Below are 22,328 nucleotides of genomic sequence, written 5' to 3' on the forward strand. Positions count from 1 at the left end.
GAATGCTGCAGGTAAGCTCACCCACAGCCTTCATTAGTATAATAATAAAGGGGCTGACAAATACATTTGATATTGCAACCCCTGATTGGTAGGATCACATGTTCGATTCCAGACACCCGAAGGACTGAAGTATCTTCAGAGTGATGATAGGGAATTGTTGATCCCCTTCCCCCTATTTTTCTTTACCACCTCCCTCTCCTCCATCCCTCCTAATATTCTCCTCCCCTCAACCCACTTTCCTCTCCCGCCCCACCCCGCCACCTTTTTTTCTGTTCTATCTTCTTCTTTGAACTCTGGTATGCTTGTAGTATATGTCTTATTAAAGGGGTACTCCACTGCCCCAGTGCTCCAAATCTTCACGTGAGAAAAAAGCCATTATGCTCATGCATTTCCTCAGTTTTTACAGTTATTTCAGCCCATAGTTGAGATAAAGATATGCTTTATATAATTTTTTTGGGTATAATATGGGTGGAATCTCCTCAACAGCAGCTACAGCCTTATTTTTTGCATGTAGATGGAAAAGCACATGGCCCTATATCTGGCAATTAATAATTTCTCAATGAAATTAGTGACCTTGAATGTGAAATATCTCCAGTCTCTGGAGAAGGGTCTTTGGCTCACCTGCATGTAATGGTAAGGCTGGTTGTAGGCCAATTGATACTGGATACATTTTTTTTTTCAAGACGATTGTCCAACATCTCAATCAGCCCTAAAGTTCTCAGGGGATGTATTCTAGGGTTAAGATCATTGGATTTTGCTTCAAATGGATTCTGCTCAGAATTCATTCAGAGTGGAATATCCATATTATGCATAAGATCATGTGGTTTGAGCAGTTTCAAAGATTCCAGAGGTTCACTGACTTTAATAGGCATGGCAATGAGGCTAGCTGCATCTTGTGAAGGGTAAACAAACTCCTACACATTCAGACGGCAAAGAAAATATGGTGAAAGGCCCAAAAGTAATTAATACAGGACCCAGATTAATTATATAAATGTCTCCCACAGGAACTCTCCCCTATTCTTACTGCTGTGTTTTATAAAATTCTCATTGAGACAGAATTTTTTGTTTCTGGGGATATAGCATACATTAAAGTACATTACAAAAGATGACTTGGTTCTAGTGGATAGACCCACATTTTTGATTCATCAAGATAAAGAAAAATCCTGTCTAAAATGCTAGCTAGATGCCTGTAGCTGCTTCAACCTAATCTGGTGGGCCAATATCAAGTGGGATTTGTACAGGGTCAGTCAACTATGGCACATTTATGCACATGCTGTTCTCATAGTTTTATATGCTGTGAATATATGCGAAGAATACACTCCAGGGATATATGCCAGGTTTACTGACCTTGGATGCTGAAAAAGGATTTGATAATGTGCATTGGACCTGGTTAAAATTGGTCTTGAAGAAATTCAATATCACGGCTCACTTTCAACACTACCTCTCGGCTATGTACACTGTGCGAAGGTACAGGTTGACAGTAAAACCTTTTGTTATTCCTAGGCCATCCCCAAGATCATCTACCTAATGTATTACATACCTTGTCTTGTTTCAGTTCATTTTCAGTCCATTTAAAGTCAATGGCCCTGATTTATCAAAATGTGGGAGAGAAAAACAAAATACATTTTGCCCACACCAACTGATCACAGCTCAGCTTTCCTGTCTCAATGTGCTCTGGTAAAGTGCAAGCTGAACTGTGATCGGTTGATATGGGAAAATGTTTCCAGTTTATCTCTCACACACATTTCGATAAATCAGAACCAAGAGCCAGTTTCCAAGAGCCAACTTCTATATATGATCACGACATCACCTCCTGATGGCATTCACAACCTGGTGCAAACGTCCTCTTCGACACTTACATATTTGGGAGTCAAAATAGGCAGAAACTTACCATCTCTGTAGTTTTTCCTCAATCTAAATATAATAATTAGGGAGTTACAGAGATAGGAAGATCTCCCCTTGTCCTTATTTGGTAGAGCCTCTTGTTGAAGATGGTTTTAAACGACTCTTATATCCACTTCAAACGATCTCACTGATGATAAAACAATTTCTTTTCAAAACTTCAAACAGCCTTTGTAACATTCTTATGGAAAAAGAAATGACTGAGGGTGTCATACAACAAGTTGGCTTTTTCCAAAATTGCTGGTGGCATACAATTGCCTCTTATACATTGCTACAATTTAGCAGCTCTGTTTAGGCACATTAGGGCCTCTTTGTATAGTAACAATAATTTCTCTAACTTAGCCCTTGAACAGGAATTGACAGGCTAATCCAACTTATTGCACGTAAATTTGCGGACCTTACTTATCCTGTGTAGTACTTAAAGATATAGTTGCTTAGATTGGAAGAAGAAAGTTCGTCCAACACTCGGGATATGCAGGTAAAATCAATTCTTGCTTTATTGAAAATCTTCGGACGGGGATCAAAAACAGAGATAATGGGGGAGATTTATCAAAACCTGTGCAGAGGAAAACTTGCCCAGTTGCCCATAGCAACCAATCAGATTTCTTCTTTCATTTTCATGAAGGCCTGTGAAAAATGAAAGAAGCGATCTGATTTGTTGCTATGGGTAACTGGTCCACTTATCCTCTGCACAGGTTTTTATAAATCTCCCCCAAAGTCTGAAGCGTTTCGCACCTGTGTGCTTAATCGTAGACTAACAAATACTGCAGACCATACAAGTTAAAATACTTGAAAAAGGATCACATGACCCATTAACCCCTTAAGGACCAAGGACGTACCAGTACGTCCTGAGTCCTTTCCCTTTCTATAATGCGGGGCCCCGCGCTATTAACCCTTTAGACGCGGCATTCAAAGTTGAACGCTGCATCTAAAGTGAAAGTGAAACCATGCCGGTTAGCTCAGGGAGCTGTTCGGGATCGCCGTGGCGAAATCACGGCGTCCCGAACAGCTGTTAGACACGAGGAGGCTCTCCTACCTTGCCTCCTGGTGTCCGATCGCCGAATGACTGCTCAGTGCCTGAGATCCAGGCATGAGCAATCAAGCGGCAGAATCATCGATCACTGGTTTCCTATGAGAAACCAGTGATCAATGTAAAATATCAGTGTGTGCAGTGTTATAGGTCCCTATGGGAGCTATAACACTGCAAAAAAAAAGTAAAAAAAAAGAAAGTGACTAAAGATCATTTAACACCTCCCCTATTAAAAGTTTGAATCACCCCCCTTTTCCCATAAAAAAAAAAAAAAAACTGTGTAAATAAAAATAAACATATGTGGTATCGCCGCGTGCGGAAATGTCCGATTTATAAAAATATATAATTAATTAAACCGCACGGTCAATGGCGTACGCGCAAAAAAATTGTGTATTTTTGGTCACTTTTTATATCATGAAAAAAGGAATAAAAAGTGATCTACAAGTCCGATCAATACAAAAAGGTTACCGCTAAAAACTTCAGATCACGGTGCAAAAAATGAGCCTTCATACCGACCCATATGCAGTAAAATAAAAAAGTTATAGGGGTCAGAAGATGACAATTTTAAACGTATAAATTTTCCTGCATGTAGTTATGATTTTTTTCAGAAGTACGACAAAATCAAACCTATATAAGTAGGGTATCATTTTAATCGTATGGAACTACAGAATAAAGAGAAGGTGTCATTTTTACCAAAAAATATACTGCGTAGAAACAGAAGCCCTCAAAATTTACAAAATGGCGTTTTTTTTCAATTTTGTCTCACAATGATTTTTTTTTCCGTTTCGCCGTAGATTTTTGAGTAAAATGACTGATGTCATTTCAAAGTAGAATTGGTGGCGCAAAAAATAAGCCAAAATATGGATTTTTAGGTCATGATTAAAAAAAGGGTTATGATTTTTTAAAGGTAAGGAGGAAAAAACGAAAGTGCAAAAACGGAAAAACCCCTGGTCCTTAAGGGGTTAAATCATTGATCAAAAAACACATTCACGTGAGACAGGTATCCAAAACCCGGGTGGATGGGTCAGTTGCGTACTACCAGGTGGCAACCTCATTATTCACATCTTCCATAAACAACATAAATATAAGAAGAAAGGACGTATAGAAAACAATAGTACAACCGATATCCAATCGATTCAAGTCAAATAATGCTTTTGGTAATTCATTCTTCTTTTCTTCATTTCATTCGATTGATCCTACTTTATCTTCTGTTGCTATGGGTTACCACCTGTGAACACAAAGAAATCATCTTCCCTTCACATAGGTAAAATTCGTATATAGAAACTGTAACAAAAGAAAACAGATATAATGAATATCAAACACTGAAATTCCAAAACTTCCATATTATTAGCAACCAAGAACATATATATATATGGTATTGCCAAAAATTCAGTAATTTACGGACATGTGACAATTAAGTCCAACCTTTTGTTAAATCCCAGAAAACCATTGGTTTTCTGGGATCTGGCGCCATCAAACTCGTCCAAACACTATCACTTCACTGCACCGTACCTGGAGGTCACGGTGAATAACATTGAGGCTGCCTCCCTACGTTTCTGGATCACCTACATCAGCAAGTCTACAGGCGGACAGAGGTGTTGTGCCCTCAGCACAACACATTACAGTAAGGTGCAACTTGTAGCGCACACCTTACCCCATCTAAATAATACTGCTGTAACGCTGAGCGCTCCGGGTCCTGCTGCATCCCCGGAGTGCTCGTGGCGTCCTTCTGCTTGCAGCGCTCCGGTCGGCGCCGCTGACCGCGAGCGCTGCTCCTCTGTCACAGAAGGGGACGCGATCCGCGGGACAGGACGTGCCCGCTCACGGATCGCGTCCCATGTCACTTACCAGCTGCATCCCCCTTCACTTCCATCCCGGGCACATGCGGCCACGCTCTCTAGGGCGCGCGCGCGCGCCGGCTCTATGAAATTTAAAGGGCCAGTTCACCACTAATTGGTGCCTGATCCAATCAGTGCAAAACATATAAAAACACACTTCCCCTTCCTGTCCTTGCTGGATCTTGTTGCCCTAGTGCCCTGAGAAAGCGTTTTGTGTATCCCTAGCCTGTGTATCCAGAACCTTTGCCGCCTGCCTTGACCTCTTGCTACGCCCGACCTTGCCTTTGCCTTTTCCTTGTGTACCACACCTATCTCAGCTGTCAGTGGGGTCGAGTCACTATCAGGGGATACGACCTGGGAGTTACCTCCGCAGCAAGTCCATCCCGCCTTGCGGCGGGCTCTGGTGAAAACCAGTAACTTCTTAGAACTGGTCCCCTGGTACGGCCCACGTCATCGCCTCACTGACACAGAGGATCCACTACCCGTATCCTACCCGCATACCAGTCCGGTTCCTGACAACTCCACTAGGAGCGCACCTCGTCTTTTTCATATTTTCCCTCATCCTTTTGTTAAGACCTCTTGGTTTCCAAGAGAAACGTAACAGACTTGCCCTTGGCGTTTTTCTGAGTAAGAACGGCACCAGCTCCAATAGATGAGGCATCAACCTCCAAAGCAAAGGGCCTCTCTGGATCAGGTCTTGTAAACACGGGAGCACAGAGGCAAACGCAGACTTTAAACGGGAGAAGGCCTCTTCAGCCTCTTGAGGCCAAGGCTTAGGATTAGATGCCTTCTTAGTGAGAGACACAATTGGAGCAACCAAGGATGAAAAATGTGGAATAAATTGACGATAATAGTTTGCGAATCCCAGAAAGCGTTGAATAGCACGTAGGCCCGAAGGACGAGGCCAATCCAATACTGCAAACAATTTATCTGGATCCATCTGCAGGCCCTGATGAGAGACATTGGCCCTCATTTACTATTCTAAACCCGACTTGTTTTGTCGGGTTTTTTTGGCGCATCTTTGTCTGCGCCATGTCGCAGACATCATGCGCCAGTCTGCGACACGATGCAACATTTTTTCCCGACGGACCCGATGTGGATTCTCCCAAACCCGAAAAAAGGGGCGTAACCCGACATTTCTGAGCTTTCCCACGTATTTATAAAGGTTTCCAACCCGAATTTGTTGAATTGTTGTGGATTTTTTCCCGACAACTCAGAGGAGTTGGAAACCAAAACCTACAAAACCCACGTGAGGCAAACAGGATGCAACATAATAATAAATATCAGGGGAAAAAAGCAGTCGGATAAGAAAGCAAGATAGACTTACAACCCGATTTTCTAAGTAAATGAGGGCCAATGTAGCCAAGAAAAGGAAGACAAAATTTCTCGAACAGGCATTTCTCCAGTTTGGCGTAGAGATTATTCTAACAGACGAACATGAGTACGATGCTCCTCTAAGTGGGAAGAGAAGATCAGGATGATATACGACAACACAGGTGTAGAGAAGATCACGGAAGATATTGACAAACTCTTGAAAAACGGCTGGAGCATTGCAGAGACCAAAAGGCATTACGAGATACTCAAAATGTCCGTCACAAGTCTCAGGAACACAAGGAGGATTGTTACCAGGCAGCAAAGCTGTCTCAGCAGAAGAGGCATGTGCGGGTTCCTCAAAGACATTGCAAAATTCTGCCCAAAAGGCCGACGGTCCCAAAGGGGTGTAGCCCAGGCCAGGGCTTTTCCGAACAGTAGACTAATGACAAAAGCCACCTTAGCACATTTCATCGGAAACTGTTCAGACATGAGCTCCAAGTGCATGGAGCACTGTGTCTCACGAAGCCTCTGCAAGTCTTGGAATCCCCATCATACTTGGAAGGTAGTTGGGAGCCTGAAGACACTGCAGGAACCAGTGGTGGGAGTGGACCAAGTTGTGGTAGCTGCTGCTGTTGTAAGGCCAAAAGCTGTTACATCATAGCAGAAAGTTGAGAAAGTTGCTGTACCTGTCGGACCAACTGCTGTGACTGACGTACCACAATGGAGGGAAGATCCGCAACCTCAGGCAAGGGTACCTCAGCGGGATCCATGGCCGGATCTTACCCTAACACTCACGTTTCAGAAGACAGGAACCCCGGTGGATCCGCTGGACCTGTGTGGCAGATGACTCGGACCGTACCAGTGAGCGGAGTCTAAGGTGCCGGTGGTTTTCACCAGAGCTCGCGGCTTGGGAGATGCGAGACACAGGAGGGATAAGACAGCTCATAGTCTGGATTGCAGAAGGTCAGGGCAGGCGGCACAGTAGCGTAGTCAGGAACGTAGAAAATGGTCAGTAGGCAAGGAGCAAGGTCAGGTCACGTAGCAAAGGATCAGATACACGGCAAGGCAATAACAGGAATGCTTTCTCTCAGGCTCAAGGCAACAAAGATCCGGGAGGGAAGTGAGGAGGGTGGAGAAATTTATCAATGAGCCACAGGTGAATTACACTAATGAGCACACAGGCCCTTTAAATCTTAAAGCTCCGGCACACACACGCCCTAGGGGACAGGGACACGCGAGCCGGAGCAGAGAGGCAGAGGCGGGGGCAAGAGAAGCACTAGGTAAGGGACGGACTGGGGTTCGCATGCAAACGCGTCCCACGATGCCAGTCCCAGCCCCCCCGGCAGCAGAAGGTAACAGGACCATGCGCTCAAGGCCAGTGTGTCTGGCCAGAGTGCATAACGTTACATTAACAAGCAATTCGTTGACATACGTGGAGGCACAGTTCTTGAACACTTTTAAAGTTTCAAACAGCAACCAGTGGTATAGGTGTGAAGTATTAACTCTTGCGAAGTTAGTAGGTGTTCTGCACTAGTTCCTAAGGTGTTAAAGTAACTGAGGTTAGTCCTAGAAATAATGCTTATTGGCTCAGGGTAGTAGTAAGATTTCCAAGCCCGACCAGAGGTTTCAGATTGCCAATATATCTTTGATAACTTTGCCGTAAGACTAGAAATGTGCTGCTGGTCTTCCTCCTTGAAGGCTGCAGAAGAAAAATGTCCCTCAGGCTAATGCAAAGCTTGTTCAATGGATAGTTAGTGAAAATCCTACCAAGACCCGGATTTGGTCCAACCAAGATGCAGAGTTGGCCTTGACAACAGTTTTTTATTCTTGATGCTGATTACGTCGTACTCAACTCTGTAGAAGACTTACAAGACATTGGCTTGGGAAACTACTACCCTTGTTATAAGGTTATAAAAATTATTTATTTATTGGGTAGAGCTTGTTAGCAAGAAACTACATCTATACTCGATGTGCGTGTAAGTTTGTAATGTTGGGTAATTTTTAGTTGACTTCATGTAATAACAGAACAGGAATACAGCATAAGGGTAGGGTCACACACAGCGTATATGCAGAATCGGAGCAGGAAATATGCTGCATTTTCTCATATTGGCAGATACACAGTTCTACTGGCGAGAGCCCTGTGAGGTTCACTGCACACACAGGTCTGCTGCGGGTAAAGTAAAAATGAGGAAAATCCGGCTCCCAGGACTGGATAAAAATAGTAGCTTTAATGAATCATATTAAAATCCAAAGTAGAAAAAAAGAATAGGCTAAAAGCACAAACGAAACGCACCAACGCGTTTCGACTTGTTAACAAGTCTTAATCATTGTTAACAAGTCGAAACGCGTTGGTGCGTTTCGTTTGTGCTTTTAGCCTATTCTTTTTTTCTACTTTGGATTTTAATATGATTCATTAAAGCTACTATTTTTATCCAGTCCTGGGAGCCGGATTTTCCTCATTTTTGCTTCATCCTTTGTACCTGGGAACACGGCCCTTGCTCATTCCGTGGCTTCCGCTGGAAGGTGTGCTGAGTTCATTGTGATCTGGGTCTGCATGCTGCTTATGGTGAGCTGAACCTTTACCTATACTCTGCTGCGGGTAGTCATGTGTGTCTGCTCATAAAAGAATATTCAGCGTATTTCCTGTTGTACAGCGGATTTTGTGCAGCGTGAAATATGCTGTGTATACGCTATATGTGACCCTCCCCTTCAAACATATTCTTATAAATCATTACAGGGAAAGGTAAACACATTACACATAAAGTAACTTCACGTGTGGTCAATATGTGATTTTGAAAGAGTTACTTTTCACTCATCACAAAAATGCCAAGCATACTGGGTTACTGGGAAGTGGGGCACATGTTCTTATTCCCTTCCAAATAATCTGGCCCTGTCGGGAACACTGGACATTGTACTATAGCAATTTAAGCACATTTTTAATTCTGCAGGAATATCTGGAAATTGAAAGTGACTCAGAAATTTCAAGTATAATTTTAGAATGGCTGGGAATTTCAGCAATCTATCAAAAGGCACCAGAAAAAAAAGAAGGTAACTTATTATTCTATGTATAAGTTGTAATTATCAATTTGAATAATGTTCTTGGTGTGTAAATGGAACTTATCATTATTACTCAGCACTGCAGGATAATAGATTTAAAATGAGTTCTCCAGAAATTAACAGCAGAATTTTTTTTTCCCCTTAACTTACCTCCAACCACTCCCCCCGATGCTGCTGGTATCACCGTCCCATTCTCTGGTGCGGTCTTTTTCCTGTTTCTGCTGGTGATAGGCAGTGTAGGGCCCCGAAAGCAGGAAAAAGACCGAACCAGACGAACAGACAGTTAAACAGGCGGCACCAGGGGGGATAAGGTTTATTTTTTTAATTGCTGCAGCCAGGACATAATGGAAAAATACAATCCTTTGCCAGGGTACTTGTTTAACAAATTTTTTTTTGCAAATGGTTGCAAAACCGCTATAGATTCCAGAGCTTAAACGTTTGCTGATGATAGCCTGTATATTTCAATTAAACCCTTTTAAGTTAAATTTGCATATCATTCAATATAAAAAAAAATCAAAAAAAGATCTATCAGAAGACTGATTGGTTTTTGAGAAAAATGCAGTAAATGACCGAGGTTTGCATTAGAAGACTTTTCTCTGATACATATCATTAGAAAATCCAACGATTTCCCTCATTATTACAGCGACACTTGGATTCTTCTCTGACTCTTCAGAATATTGTTCTTCAGAATTGTATTAATCAGCTGTGTGCTAAAATTTACTATTTACTATGCAGCTTAGATAATGGAGGACAGCTGCAAGGAATTAAAGGGGAACTCCAGCCAAAATTAACTTTCACCATATTCAGAGGATAGGTGATAAGTAGCTGATCGCAGGGGTGTCCAACCAAAGGGACTTCCTGCAAACTATGGAACAGAACTCGGCACTCAGAGAGGGGCGCGTGCGGTAGAGAGCAAGCGCTCCATTAATTTCTATGAGAGCCCTGAGTAAAGCAATCGGGCATCATCGGCGCTCCCATAATGCATGCCATCGACCAGTAGATGACACTCCAAGATAGTCAGGGTCCCAAGATCGCGGGGGGGGTGGGGGGGGGGGTTGGACTTATCCCCTATTCTAAGGGTGTGTTCACAAGTTCAGGTTTTTAATTGCCAAGTATTTAACGTAAAGCTAGGAGCAGATCATAAACATAGGACAAGTATAAAGGAAAGACTGAAAATACAACTATTTATTTTTTATTTATTTTTTTAAACTATCTGCCACCAGTGAAATTTCCAGTTTTCCCTTCAGATTTTGTATATAGGAAATTGTGAGCGGTGAGCTTAGTGACTACACTTTAGTTTTTGTTTTGTTTTTACAACAGTTTGATAATTTACTGTTTATATGCTAAATGTAGTTATTAAATAAATAATAATTTATTTTTTGTAAAATTTTTCTCACCAACAGATGTAAAATTATGGGACATTGAAAACTTTCTTGAAGAAAATGGTAAGCCTGAAAGTACAGTCATTTACAAAAAGCACATTCAAAGCAATACCTGATACTAATTTAACCCCTTAAAGGAGAACTCCGGAATATAAAAATTGTCGCCCATAGTGCCGGCAGTAAAAAAATAAAGATGTACATACCTTCCTCCGCTCCCCCGGGGTCTTCGGTAACCGGCTCCGGCCTCCGCCGTGATCCACTTCCTGGTTGCCGATGGTCGGAGAGTCTTACTGCGCTCAGCCAATCACCGGCCGCAGTGAAGTCCCGACTCGGCCGGCGATAGGCTTAGCGGCAGTGTGACGTTTTCGGCCCCGGCCGCAGGTGCCGGTGTAGTGAAGAATTTTGTGCCCTGAAGCGTTCTCACACTGCCGCTCAGCCTAACGCCGGCCGAGTCGGACTTCGCTGCGGCTGGTGATTGGCTGAGCGCAGTATGATTCATCCGACCACCGGCAACCAGGAAGTGGATCGCGGCGGAGACCGGAGACGGTTACCGGAGGCCCCGGGGTAGCAGAGGAAGGTATGTACATCTTTATTTTTTTACTGCCGGCAGTATGGGCGACAATTTTTATATTCCGGAGTTCTCCTTTAAGGTCCAGGCCAATTTTATTGTAGCATTTTCGTTTTTTCCTCCTCGCCTTCTAAAAATTATAACTCTTTTATATTTCCATCTACAGACCCATATGAGGGCTTGTTTTTTGCATCACCAATTTTACTTTGTAATGACATCGCTTATTTTACCATAAAATGTACGGCGCAACCGAAAAAATATTATTTACGTGGAAAAATTGAGAAGAAAACCAAATTTATCAAATTTTGGAAGGTTTTGTTTTCACGCTGTACACTTTACGGTAAAAAGGGCATGTTTTCTTTATTCTGTGGGTCAATATGATTAAAATGATACCCATGTTATATGCTTTTCTATAATTGTACCGCTTAAAAAAAAATCTCAAACTATTTTAACAAAATTAGTATGCTTGAAATTGCCCTATTTTGACCACCTATATGGGGCAGTATGAAGGCTCATATACGGGGCAGTATGAGGGCAAATTTTTTTTTGTGCCGTAATCTGTAGTTTTTATTGGTACCACTTTTGCTTAGGTTTTACTTTTTATAAAAATTTTTATAAATTTTTTTTGGAATGAAATTGACAAAAAAAGTAGCAATTTTGGACTTTTAAATTTTTTTACGTTTACGCCGTTCACTGTACGGGATAATTAACAATATATTTTGATAGTTCAGACTTTTACGCACGATACCAAATATGTTTATTATTTATTTTTACACGCTGTTTTGGGGTTAAAATGGGAAAAACGGATGATTTACATTTTTATTGGGGGAGGGGATTTTTCAAATTTTTTAACTTTTTTTTTTTTTACACTTTAGTAGTCCCCATAGGGGACTATATATAGTAATCATTTGATTGCTAATACTGTTTAGTGCTATGCATAGGGCATAGCACTGGTCAGTGTTATCGGCTATCTTCTGCTCTGGTCTGCTCGATCTCACACCAGAGCAGAAGACCCCTAGAGACGGCCGGAGGCAGGTGAGGGGACCTCCGGCCGCCACGCTGGATGATCGGATCCCTGCGGCAGCGCTGCAGGCGATCCGATCATCCATATAAAGTACCTCAATGCCGCAGATTCCGTGATCTGTATTGATCTCGGCATCTGAGGAGTTAATGACAGACATCCGCGTGACCGCCATTTCCGGCGGGTCCCTAGCTGCTGATAGCAGCTGAGACCTACCGCACATGACGCAAGCACCAATCCGGTGCTCGTGGTCATGGCGGAGCGTAAATGTATGTCATGGTGCGTTAAGTACCATGGCACCATGACGTACATTTACGTCAATTGTCATTAAGAGGTTAACATTAAATCTGAGATTTGAAAACATTATTTACATTTTGTGACCACGCCCCCTTTTCACTGCTGCCACACCCCTTTTCCGGGTTTTCTCAGTGAAATGGAGAGTTTTTGATTTTTTTGGGCACAAATTCTGGCGCAGACACAAATTATGGCTCAATGAGCCAAATTCTGGCACACAACCCAACAAAACAGGTCCGGTTCACAATAGGAAATCAGGGCCAATGTGTTCTGAAACTTCTGCTGAGACTTAAAGGGATACTCCAGTGGAAAACATTTTTTTTTTTTAAATGAACTGGTGCCAGAAAGTTAAACAGATTTGTAAATTACTTTTACAAATTAAAAAAAATCTTTATCCTTCCAGTACTTATTAGTAGCTGTATGCTACAGAGGAAATTCTTTGCTTTTTTAATTTCTTTTTTGTCTTGTCCACAGTACTCTCTGCTGACACCTCTGTCCATGTCAGGAACTGTCCAGAGTAGCATAGGTTTGCTATGAGGATTTTCTCCTGCTCTGGAAATTTCCTGATACCGTCATCAGATGTCAGCAAAGAGAACTGTGGACAAGACAAAAAAGAAAAGAATTTCCTCTGTAGCATACAGCTGCTAAAAAGTACTGGAAGGATAAAGATTTTTTAATTGAAGTAATTTACAAATCTGTTTAACTTTCTGGCACCAGTTGATTTTTTTAAAAAAATTCCACCGGAGTACCCTTTTTAAGAAAGTTTGGTTACAGCTCAATGATTATACATTTTGAAACTCATGTTGAGCCTGGGTTAAATCCTACTTACACCACTTGATAGATTTTACAGACTTCACCAATGTTATCTTCCTTTGTGTAGCTATACCACATAAGAATATTATATTGACATGACTTTTTTCTTTCAATGATTACTTTGCAATTCTACAATAGACCTATTATACAGTTTTTACTATTATGGCAACAATTTCTTTCAGATGAACTCAGTGGAGAGTCAATGCGTACTGTGGACGCAGCAGATGATGAGTTTATAAAAGTTAGTGATGAAGCTGAACTAGCAGAAGCTGAGAGAATGATTGAGGAAGATGATGACATTAAGAATCAAATCAGAGAGGCCCGACGGGTTGCAGAACGTACAAAGAAAGAAAGTTTGGTGTTTGTACCTAACGAGAAGGAAAATGAGGATCTGGAAACTGATACAGAATTAGATGATCAAGATGGCTGGGAGGTAAGGAACCTTGTTATATTAAATACTGACAGAATTTTAAGAACTCTATGGGGAAGATATCACTATATTAAATTATACAGTAAATGTTATCAGGGGACAACCACCTGAATATATTTACATCTATGAAATTAATTTCTTTGAAGGGGTTGACCAAATTTTTTTAAAACTCATACATAGAGAAACAGAACAAGGCCGCACATCCACAACTTGTACTATGATCATAATTTAAAAAAACTAACAGGTTGTGGGTGTACCTTTTGATCAAAATCTGCAAATCCACTCGCCACGTCAAGGCCACCTGATAACAATGGGTCCCTAAACTAACACTGGTGTAGCGCTGGGCAGTGACCACCACCACCTTAACATGAAGCCCACAGGGGGAACATCCCAACAGTCCCACTGCTGCCCAACCGAATTATTAAATCACTTTTTAAAATCTGATATAATAATAAAATAAAAAATAACCTATACTCTCCTGTTTTACCTCTACTGCATCCAGCACCACTGCTCTGGTCCTCCCATGTCTTTTTTTTTAAAGGAATGTGCGTGTACATCTTGCAGCCAATCACTGACCTCATTAGTAGATGGCATGAGACCACTGAGGCTAGTGACTGACATAAGCTGTGTAAACAATAAGCCTACAAATATAGAGACCACAAAGTGCAACTACAAACTTAAATGAGATCTACCATCTAAGCATATACTCCTACAAATGACCTCACTTCAATGAAACACTAAATCTAATTGTTGTATGAAAATATGGAAATCTTTATTAATACAAACAAATTGGTGACATTGGTGAAAATGATATTCCACAAGAATCCCTTAAAAAACATGGATGCACAAGACATATTAAAAATACACAGGAGGGGGAACTTTGGCCATCTTTGTGTTCCCCCTCCTGTGTGTTTTTAATATGTCTTGTGCATCCATGTTTTTTAAGGGATTCTTGTGGGGTATCATTTGTCTATCACCAAATTTTTTTGTATTAATAAAGATTTCCATATTTTCATACAGCAATTTGTTTTAGTGTTTCATTGAAGTGAGGTCATTTGTAGGAGTATAAGCTGTGTAAATAATGTTGGCAGGTAGATCTAGAGCAGCGCTCCATAAATTCAGCACCCGCATAGAAAGCGGGTGCTGCAGGGAGATCGCGGGGGGTCTCAGCAGCAGGCCCCCTGCGATCAGACATCTTATCCCCTATACTTTGGATAGGGGATAAAATGTTTTTGCCGGGAATACCCCTTTAATCCCAAGTAGCTTCCATTCTGATTCATCAGACTCTACTCATCCCGTCCTCTTCCTGGTTCCTATGACCAGCTGTCTCAGAACATCCTGCCCACTCAGCTAATTAGCTAATTACTGGTAGCAATGTCCCGCCTCAGCAAGTGGTTGGCTGAATTGGCTGTTGCTGCTAAAAAAAAAAAAAAAAAGACTTGTTACTGGAACCAGGAAGATGCAGTAAGCAGGGACTAGAAAGTGTCAAAATACCAGCTCTGAGTGATTGGGCATGTCAGTATAAACTATTAAAATAATAATTATCATTATGTCCCCTGACAGCATGTTATTATGTTATCTATCTGGGACTAAAATGCTGTTAATATAATACAGAATGCTAAAAGTGCTGTTTTTGGTAACCTTTCACCCCCCCCCCCTCCCCAAAAAAATGAATAAAAAGTGTTTAAAATATTTTAGGTATCAATGAAAACTAATCATAACAAGTGTGCCCAAAAGGCACTATAACCCCATTGTTCCTTTACCCATTAACAAAACTTTGAATGCATATATTATATGAAAAAAAATTGTAAATAGGATAACGCGATGATTAAAAATCACAGCTCCAAAGGGCTCTTGTAATTTTAAGCCAGTAATATAAACAAAGGGAAGGAACACGCTGGATTCATGATGAATAGTTAATAACCCAATAGTGAATTGGGTATATTAGAAACAAAACCAGTAAACACCTGGACCTAAATGTAACACTAATTGCTATTTATTTATTATTAGTGCTGCTGCATATTCTTTGCACCAATCATCATAGATACACTATCTTATTTTAAATACCAGTATTTAAATAACAGACTAGTAGTGTAAGCCTGAGGTTACTGCATATGAAAGGAAATTCCAAAAACCAGTGACAAAAGGCATATTCTTAGGGTCTGTTTATTGTATCTGTAGCACTGATATTTATTGATGCTGATCTAATGAATCCCAGAATAAAATGTGTTGATACAACTGATAAATATGTAGTGAACTGCAACAACAAAACAGGTCCATAGTTGATCTATATGAAAGTTGACAGTAGATACTAAATCCAGTGGCGCCATGCACCTGCAGTGTGCACAATCGCTGTTGGTCTCCACTACTGTTCCCAATAATAGGAACACTACCTAATGAAGGTGGCAACTATAACCAATTATTCTCTAACTCTCTACACTAAACTAGGTAGAAAGTTACATTGTAATAGTATGAACCAACAGAATACAGATGGCATGTTCACCAGACAGTGCACTGCATAGAAACAGAAGCCCCGAAAAGTTGCAAAATGGCATTTGTTATTTTGCTTTTTGATTTATTTTGCCTCACAAAAATTTTTGTTGGGGTATTACCATAGATTTTGTGGAAAAATAAGGGATGTAATTACAAAATACATATGGTTGAGCAAAAAACAAGTATGATATGGATTTAAAGATTGTAAGTCCAGGGTTATGGTTATTAGAGGGCGAGGAGGAAAAAGAGTGCAAAAATAAAAGATCTCTTAAGGGGTTAAAATGGTTTTTTCTCAGTCATGCAAAGCAAACAACTAACCTTTTTGGCTATTTAGAGCTTTAAGCAGTTTTACTTCCACAAAACTGCTGACAGATTTAAAAACTTTAACGTTTTTTTTAAAACATTTTTAAATAATTATGGTAGTGCCCTTTTTTTTACTTGAGCACCTGCCCCCCAAATGTCTGTGCACGTCCCTGGTACACAGCCCTTCTTGTCCGCCCAGACTTCCTGTATTTGGACTCCTCACAGAAGGTAATGGTATTATCTCATAAAATGTTTTTATTAACGACAAGTACACTTTCATTTATGCTTGTAACTGAGGTATCCATTAAACTGCCTAGTTTCTAAGGGGAGATGTATTTGTTTATAAATATAAAATGGTAAATCTCTTACACATATATAAGACAGCAAATGTATGGTTTGTTACAGATACCCGCAAAAACAAAAAAGAAACTGAAGAAAAGGATAAAGCATGAGCTCCATGAGACAAGTCACATGAATGAAGAAGAATGTGAGCTGATAGTGGATCTATGGCAGCTGTCCCTTAAAAAACGCTGGGAAGTTTACAGGTCCATTAATTAATTCATGAATTAGTTTATGTTGTTTATATGGTGCTAATATATTTTGCAGGCTATTCAGACATTTTCAGTCCCTGTACCCCTATGGTTCATAGTCTAAGTTCCATATCTTAAATACATATGGATATGAATTGCAAAATACCAGATTTATTGGCTTTTTACGAAGTTGTTCCTTATGTGTGAAATTTGCACATATCTTTAAGGGCCCTATTACATGGAGCAATTATTGCCCTATGTAATATGCCCAGCAATCAGCCGACAAATTAGCAAACACTTGTTCGTCGACTGATTGCATCAAAAAACAATGTTCATTGGCCACGTATTTCCTCGTGTAAAGGGGATGTTTGGCCAACAATTATGGCAGTAAAGGGCCACACGAACCACCCAGAGATTATTTATGAGGCTCAGCCATGGCAGTAGTTGAGCAATGTAATTGACTAGATAAACACTTGTATACCGCACAGGCCTGCCCATGTATTACAACCCTAAGGCTAGGTCCACAGTAGAGCACGAAATTGAGTTTTATAGTTAAGAACTGCATTTCTTTCACATTAAAGGGGTTCTCCGGTGCTTACACCTCTTTTCCCCTATCCAAAGGATAGGGGATAAGATGCCTGATCGCGGGAGTCCCTCCGCTGGGGACCTCCGTGATCTTGCACGCGGCACTCCGTTTGTAATAGCTGTCACGCCCCCTCCCGTAGGCTTGCATTGAGGGGCGGAGCGTGATGTCACACGGGGGCGGAGGCGTGACGTCACACGTCGCCGACACTGTGGTCCCCGGTAATCAGACCCGGAGCGTACATGCTCCGGGGACTGATTACAAACGGGGTGCCGTGTGCATGATCACGGGGTCCCCAGCGGCGGGACTCCCGCGATCAGGCATCTTATCTCCTATCCTTTGGATAGGGGAAAAGAGGTGTAAGCACCGGAGAACCCCTTTAATGTGAAAGAAATGCAGTTCTTAACTATAAAACTCAATTTCGTGCTCTACTGTGGACCTAGGGATTGTTTCATTAGCGATAACATAGTTTGTCAGAGGTTGATAAAACAATCTCTTTAATAAAAAGATATTTAGTTTTTAATTCTCATAGCCAGAAAATGTAGTATTACACAGCCGTCATTTCATTGAATAGCTGTGCATGTAATATAAGGATGACTCAAGTCCACCAGAAAAATAGATGTTTGTACAGAGATGCTCTTTGATGTCCAGTAGAGCATATAGACAAGGGTTGCTTCCGTGAGAAAACTCCTAAGCTATGTTCTTATAGTGTGGTTTTGTGCATCTAATAGTGTGGTTTTGTACAAAGCTACTGCGGATCAAACATTTTAATTATTAGGTAGATAGGTGGTACTTTTAGTAGAACAATGTTTATGTAACTAACATGTGATATTGTTTCAGATGCTGGAGATCAAAATATTTGTGTGATATCCGCAATGAAGTATTTACATTGGAAAACCTATACCAAATAGTAGTAAACAGAACGGCTGAACTAAGAAACCAAGAGGACCTTTTAATATTACAAGAGGCTGATATTATTGGCATGACTACCACTGGTTAGTAGTAGGAGTTATATAAATCTCTGTCTCAGGGAATCCCCAATTTGCTATGTCTGGTGTAGTCTCCATTAGCAATGGCTGACACATAGGAGTGCAAAAACACCAAGTCAGTGAAGCATGTAGTAGGGTGAAGGGTGGGTCAAGACTGGTAGAGTTTGTCATAAACAGAGAGTAGGTAGAGGTTAGGGATAACCAAGAGCAGCAGAAAAAAACATACTTAGGCTGAGTTTCCATTTGGCAGTTTTTTTGTAATAGGATTTGGCAATGTTCACACAGCAGAATTCTGCATGGAATTCAGCATGAAAATTGTGCATGAATTTATAGCCAATTCACTCCAATGGAATTCCTGCAGCAGAAATTCTACTGTGTGAATGGGACAGTAGCATCCCATTGAAGTATATTGGCTATAAATTCATGAAGAATATACATGCAGAATTCCATGCAGAAATTCTGGCATGTGAACATAGCCCTTATACTTTCCCTTCCTGCTAAATCCATTTCTGTCTTTGACTCAAAAACTGCAGTGGTAGTATTACAAAAAACTGGAAAAAGTGGATATCCAGACTGAAGCAGACTGAAAAGAAAGGGATCTGTTTGCTATAGGAAGGATTCTTCTAAAACCTGGAGCACATTGGCCAGGGTCAGAGGTATTTAGGACACACTGGTTCCTTTAACCCCTTAAATGAGGCTGTCATGCCCCCTCCATAGGCTTGCATTGAGGGGGCGGAGCGTGACATCACACGGGGGCGGAGCCGTGACGTCACAATGCTCCGTCCCTGTGATCGACAGTAATCAGACCCGGAGCGAACACGCTCCGGGGACTGATTCTAACGGGGTACAGCGTACAAGATCACGGGGGTCCCCAGTGGCGGGACCCCGGCGATCAGGCATCTTATCCCCTATACTTTGGATAGGGGATAAGATGTCTAAGCACCGGAGTACCCCTTTAAGGTCAAAATGTCTTGGTCCTTAAGGGGTTAAAAGGCCAGGAGTGGGCACGTTTAGTGGTGTGAAGCAGAAGACAAGCACTAGGTATAAACAAAACACCTGTCACTTATATGGATGAGACACAAATTATTACATTTCGTAGTACAAACATCAATTATGTTATGTTATTGTTGCTTATTTTGTCATGGTGTAACAAGTATGCTCTTATATTTTATTTGTATTGCAATTAAATATAGGTGCAGCCAGGCTTAGAAACTTGCTCCAAAATGTTCAACCTAAAATTGTTATAGTAGAAGAAGCAGCGGAAGTTTTAGAAGCTCACATTATTACTACACTTAGTTCCAGCTGTCAACACCTTATACTCATTGGGGATCATCAACAGGTATTTATGTTCTAAAAGTAACAAATAGCTAATATGGTAGTGAATAATCCTACAGAAATGGTATATGGGAATCAGATGATAAAGGTAAAGGCTGTGGGGGAGATTTATCAAAACCTGTCAGGAGGAAAAGTTGCTGAGTTGTCCATAGCAACCAATCAGATCTCTTCTTTCATTTTTAAAAGGCCTTAACAAAAATGAAAGAAGCAATTTGATTGGTTGCTATGGACAACTCAGCAGCTTTTTCTCTGGACAAGTTTTGATAAATCTCCCCCTGTGTCTTTTTAAACATTTTTGTTTTTGCAATGTCAATTCTGTGCACTTTTACTTACCATATTTATCGGCGTATAACATGCACTTTTAAAACTTAAATTTAAGGCAAAAAGTCTGCCTGCGTGTTATAAGCCGATAAGTCTTCTGGTCACTGATTTAAAGCGGCCGCAGCAGCGTCTGCTTGTTAAGTATTAACAGCACGGCTGTGGCCACTTTAAATCAGTGACCAGCGGCGTCTCCTCCCCGCACTGTCACTTGTTTTCTCTCGCACTATGCACAGGTACTGGTGTGGTGGATAGTGCGGGAGACGCTGATTAAAATGAGCCCTACCTTGTCCGGATCTGCGCTACCTTTTAATCAGCGTCTCCCGCACTATTCACCAGTACCTGTGGATCGTGCGGGAGACAAGTGAGTTTCACTTTTCATTTTCCCTCCCTCCCCCCTCCCTCATCATTCCCCCTTTCCCTGCTTTTTATAGTTTTGTTTATTTTCCTTACCTGTCTGCGCTTCGGCAGGTCAGGTCAGAGGAGCCGGGAGAGCACGTAACTAATTTGCTTCACTGACCCCGCTAGACAGCCGAAGCGCAGACAAGTAAGGAAAGGGGAAGAGCAGTTGGCTGTCCGGGCATGCTGGGAGTTGTAGTTTTGCAACATCTGGAGGTCTGCAGGTTGAAGACCACTGGATGCCATAGTAGGAACATGATGGGAGGATGATGAGACGGGGAAATGATGAGGGGGGGGGAATGATGGGGGGATGAGACAGGGGGAAATGATGATGGGGGGATGAGACAGGGGGAAATGATGATGGGGGGATGAGACAGGGGGAAATGATGATGGGGGATGAGACAGAGGGAAATGATGATGGGGGGATGGGACAGGGGGAAATGATGATGGGTGCGTGTTATACGCCAGTGCGTGTTATACGCCGATAAATACGGTATGTTAAATTTCTGTGGCCACATGTGAGAACTGAAGTTTTTGGTGTGATATACTGTGTAACATAGTCTTCTTATGTTTGAAATTACAACATGCACTATGACAATAACTGAAAATAACTATTCTGTAAAATATTCTCGATGGATGGAACACTTTTGAAGAAAATCTGCGTATTGGTGTTATGCCTAGTAGCATATTGGTGATCGGTTTTGTGGAAAACTGGTATGTGTAAATGGGCCTTTATTTGCTTTTGTAAACTGACCAGAAATGTTGTATTTTCTCTTTAAGCTCCGTCCAAGTACTACTGTATATGAACTGGCTAAAAGCTTTAATTTGGAAGTATCAATGTTTGAAAGACTTATCAGAATGAAAGTACCATATGTACGCTTGGACTATCAGGTAAGAATTTACATTACAGATTACAGGGTTTATAAGGAATATTAATCTTTTCATTTTCAACTTACCACAGCCTCAGGTTACAAAAGTTTCAACATACAATGGTCTTTTCTGGACCATTATAACTTGAAACCAGACTCAACATACAATACTATGGACAGTCCAGTTCTCCGAAACATGTCAATGGCTGGAGGAACTGACCATTCAGAATGAGCAATTCACTGGTAAAATACCTCTATGGGTAGGGTCACACGGAACCTCCAGCCTCCAGCTGTTCCCCCCTGTGTGCTGCTCGCAGCGGCAATGCGCCACTCTGAGCAGCCACACAGGCCTACGAGTCACCATGCGTACTTGCAGTGTACTCACAGATATCACGGAGCGGCCGATGCGCACAATGACTTGCAAGTCCCTGTGTGGCTGCTCAGAGCGGCGCATTTCCACTGCGGGCAGCACACAGGGGGAACAGCTGGAGGCACAATTAAGGGTCGGGTCATCGGCAGATCTGCAGTGTAAAATACGCTGTGGATCTGTCCCGTGTGACCCTACCCTATAACTGAAGTACATGCACTGACTGGCGGTATGGTAGCGCCTCCCTACAATACAAGGAGTTACTACATGTTTTGTACTACTCTTTATCTGTGCTAAGGAAAGCTGCTGCATTTGGACAATAGGTGGGGACAGCTCCCTTTTACTTTTTTGGGACCCTGATTGTACTATACAGGACTCTGAAGAAGCTCCTCTCTTCAACAGTAGCAGCAGAGCACTGATAACACTGATCAATGCAATGCATCAGTGTCTGCAATTGAGGATTTTCCTAGTACAGTGACGGAAAATATTGATT

At 41.5% G+C, this 22,328-nt stretch overlaps 1 protein-coding gene across 1 annotated transcript in view; it reads left to right on the forward strand.

Moving 5' to 3' along the window:
* Nucleotides 1-22,328, forward strand: part of LOC130273669 (NFX1-type zinc finger-containing protein 1-like) — a 136,986-nt gene that overhangs the window by 91,726 nt on the left and 22,932 nt on the right. The window contains exons 11-17 of the mRNA XM_056520850.1: nucleotides 9,033-9,132; nucleotides 10,545-10,586; nucleotides 13,402-13,652; nucleotides 16,851-16,990; nucleotides 18,399-18,553; nucleotides 19,741-19,886; nucleotides 21,380-21,490. Coding sequence (XP_056376825.1) covers nucleotides 9,033-9,132; nucleotides 10,545-10,586; nucleotides 13,402-13,652; nucleotides 16,851-16,990; nucleotides 18,399-18,553; nucleotides 19,741-19,886; nucleotides 21,380-21,490 — 945 coding nt within the window. The remainder of the gene's footprint in view (nucleotides 1-9,032; nucleotides 9,133-10,544; nucleotides 10,587-13,401; nucleotides 13,653-16,850; nucleotides 16,991-18,398; nucleotides 18,554-19,740; nucleotides 19,887-21,379; nucleotides 21,491-22,328) is intronic.

This window comes from Hyla sarda, chromosome 5 (genome assembly GCF_029499605.1).
Source record: "Hyla sarda isolate aHylSar1 chromosome 5, aHylSar1.hap1, whole genome shotgun sequence".
Lineage (NCBI taxonomy): Eukaryota > Metazoa > Chordata > Amphibia > Anura > Hylidae > Hyla > Hyla sarda.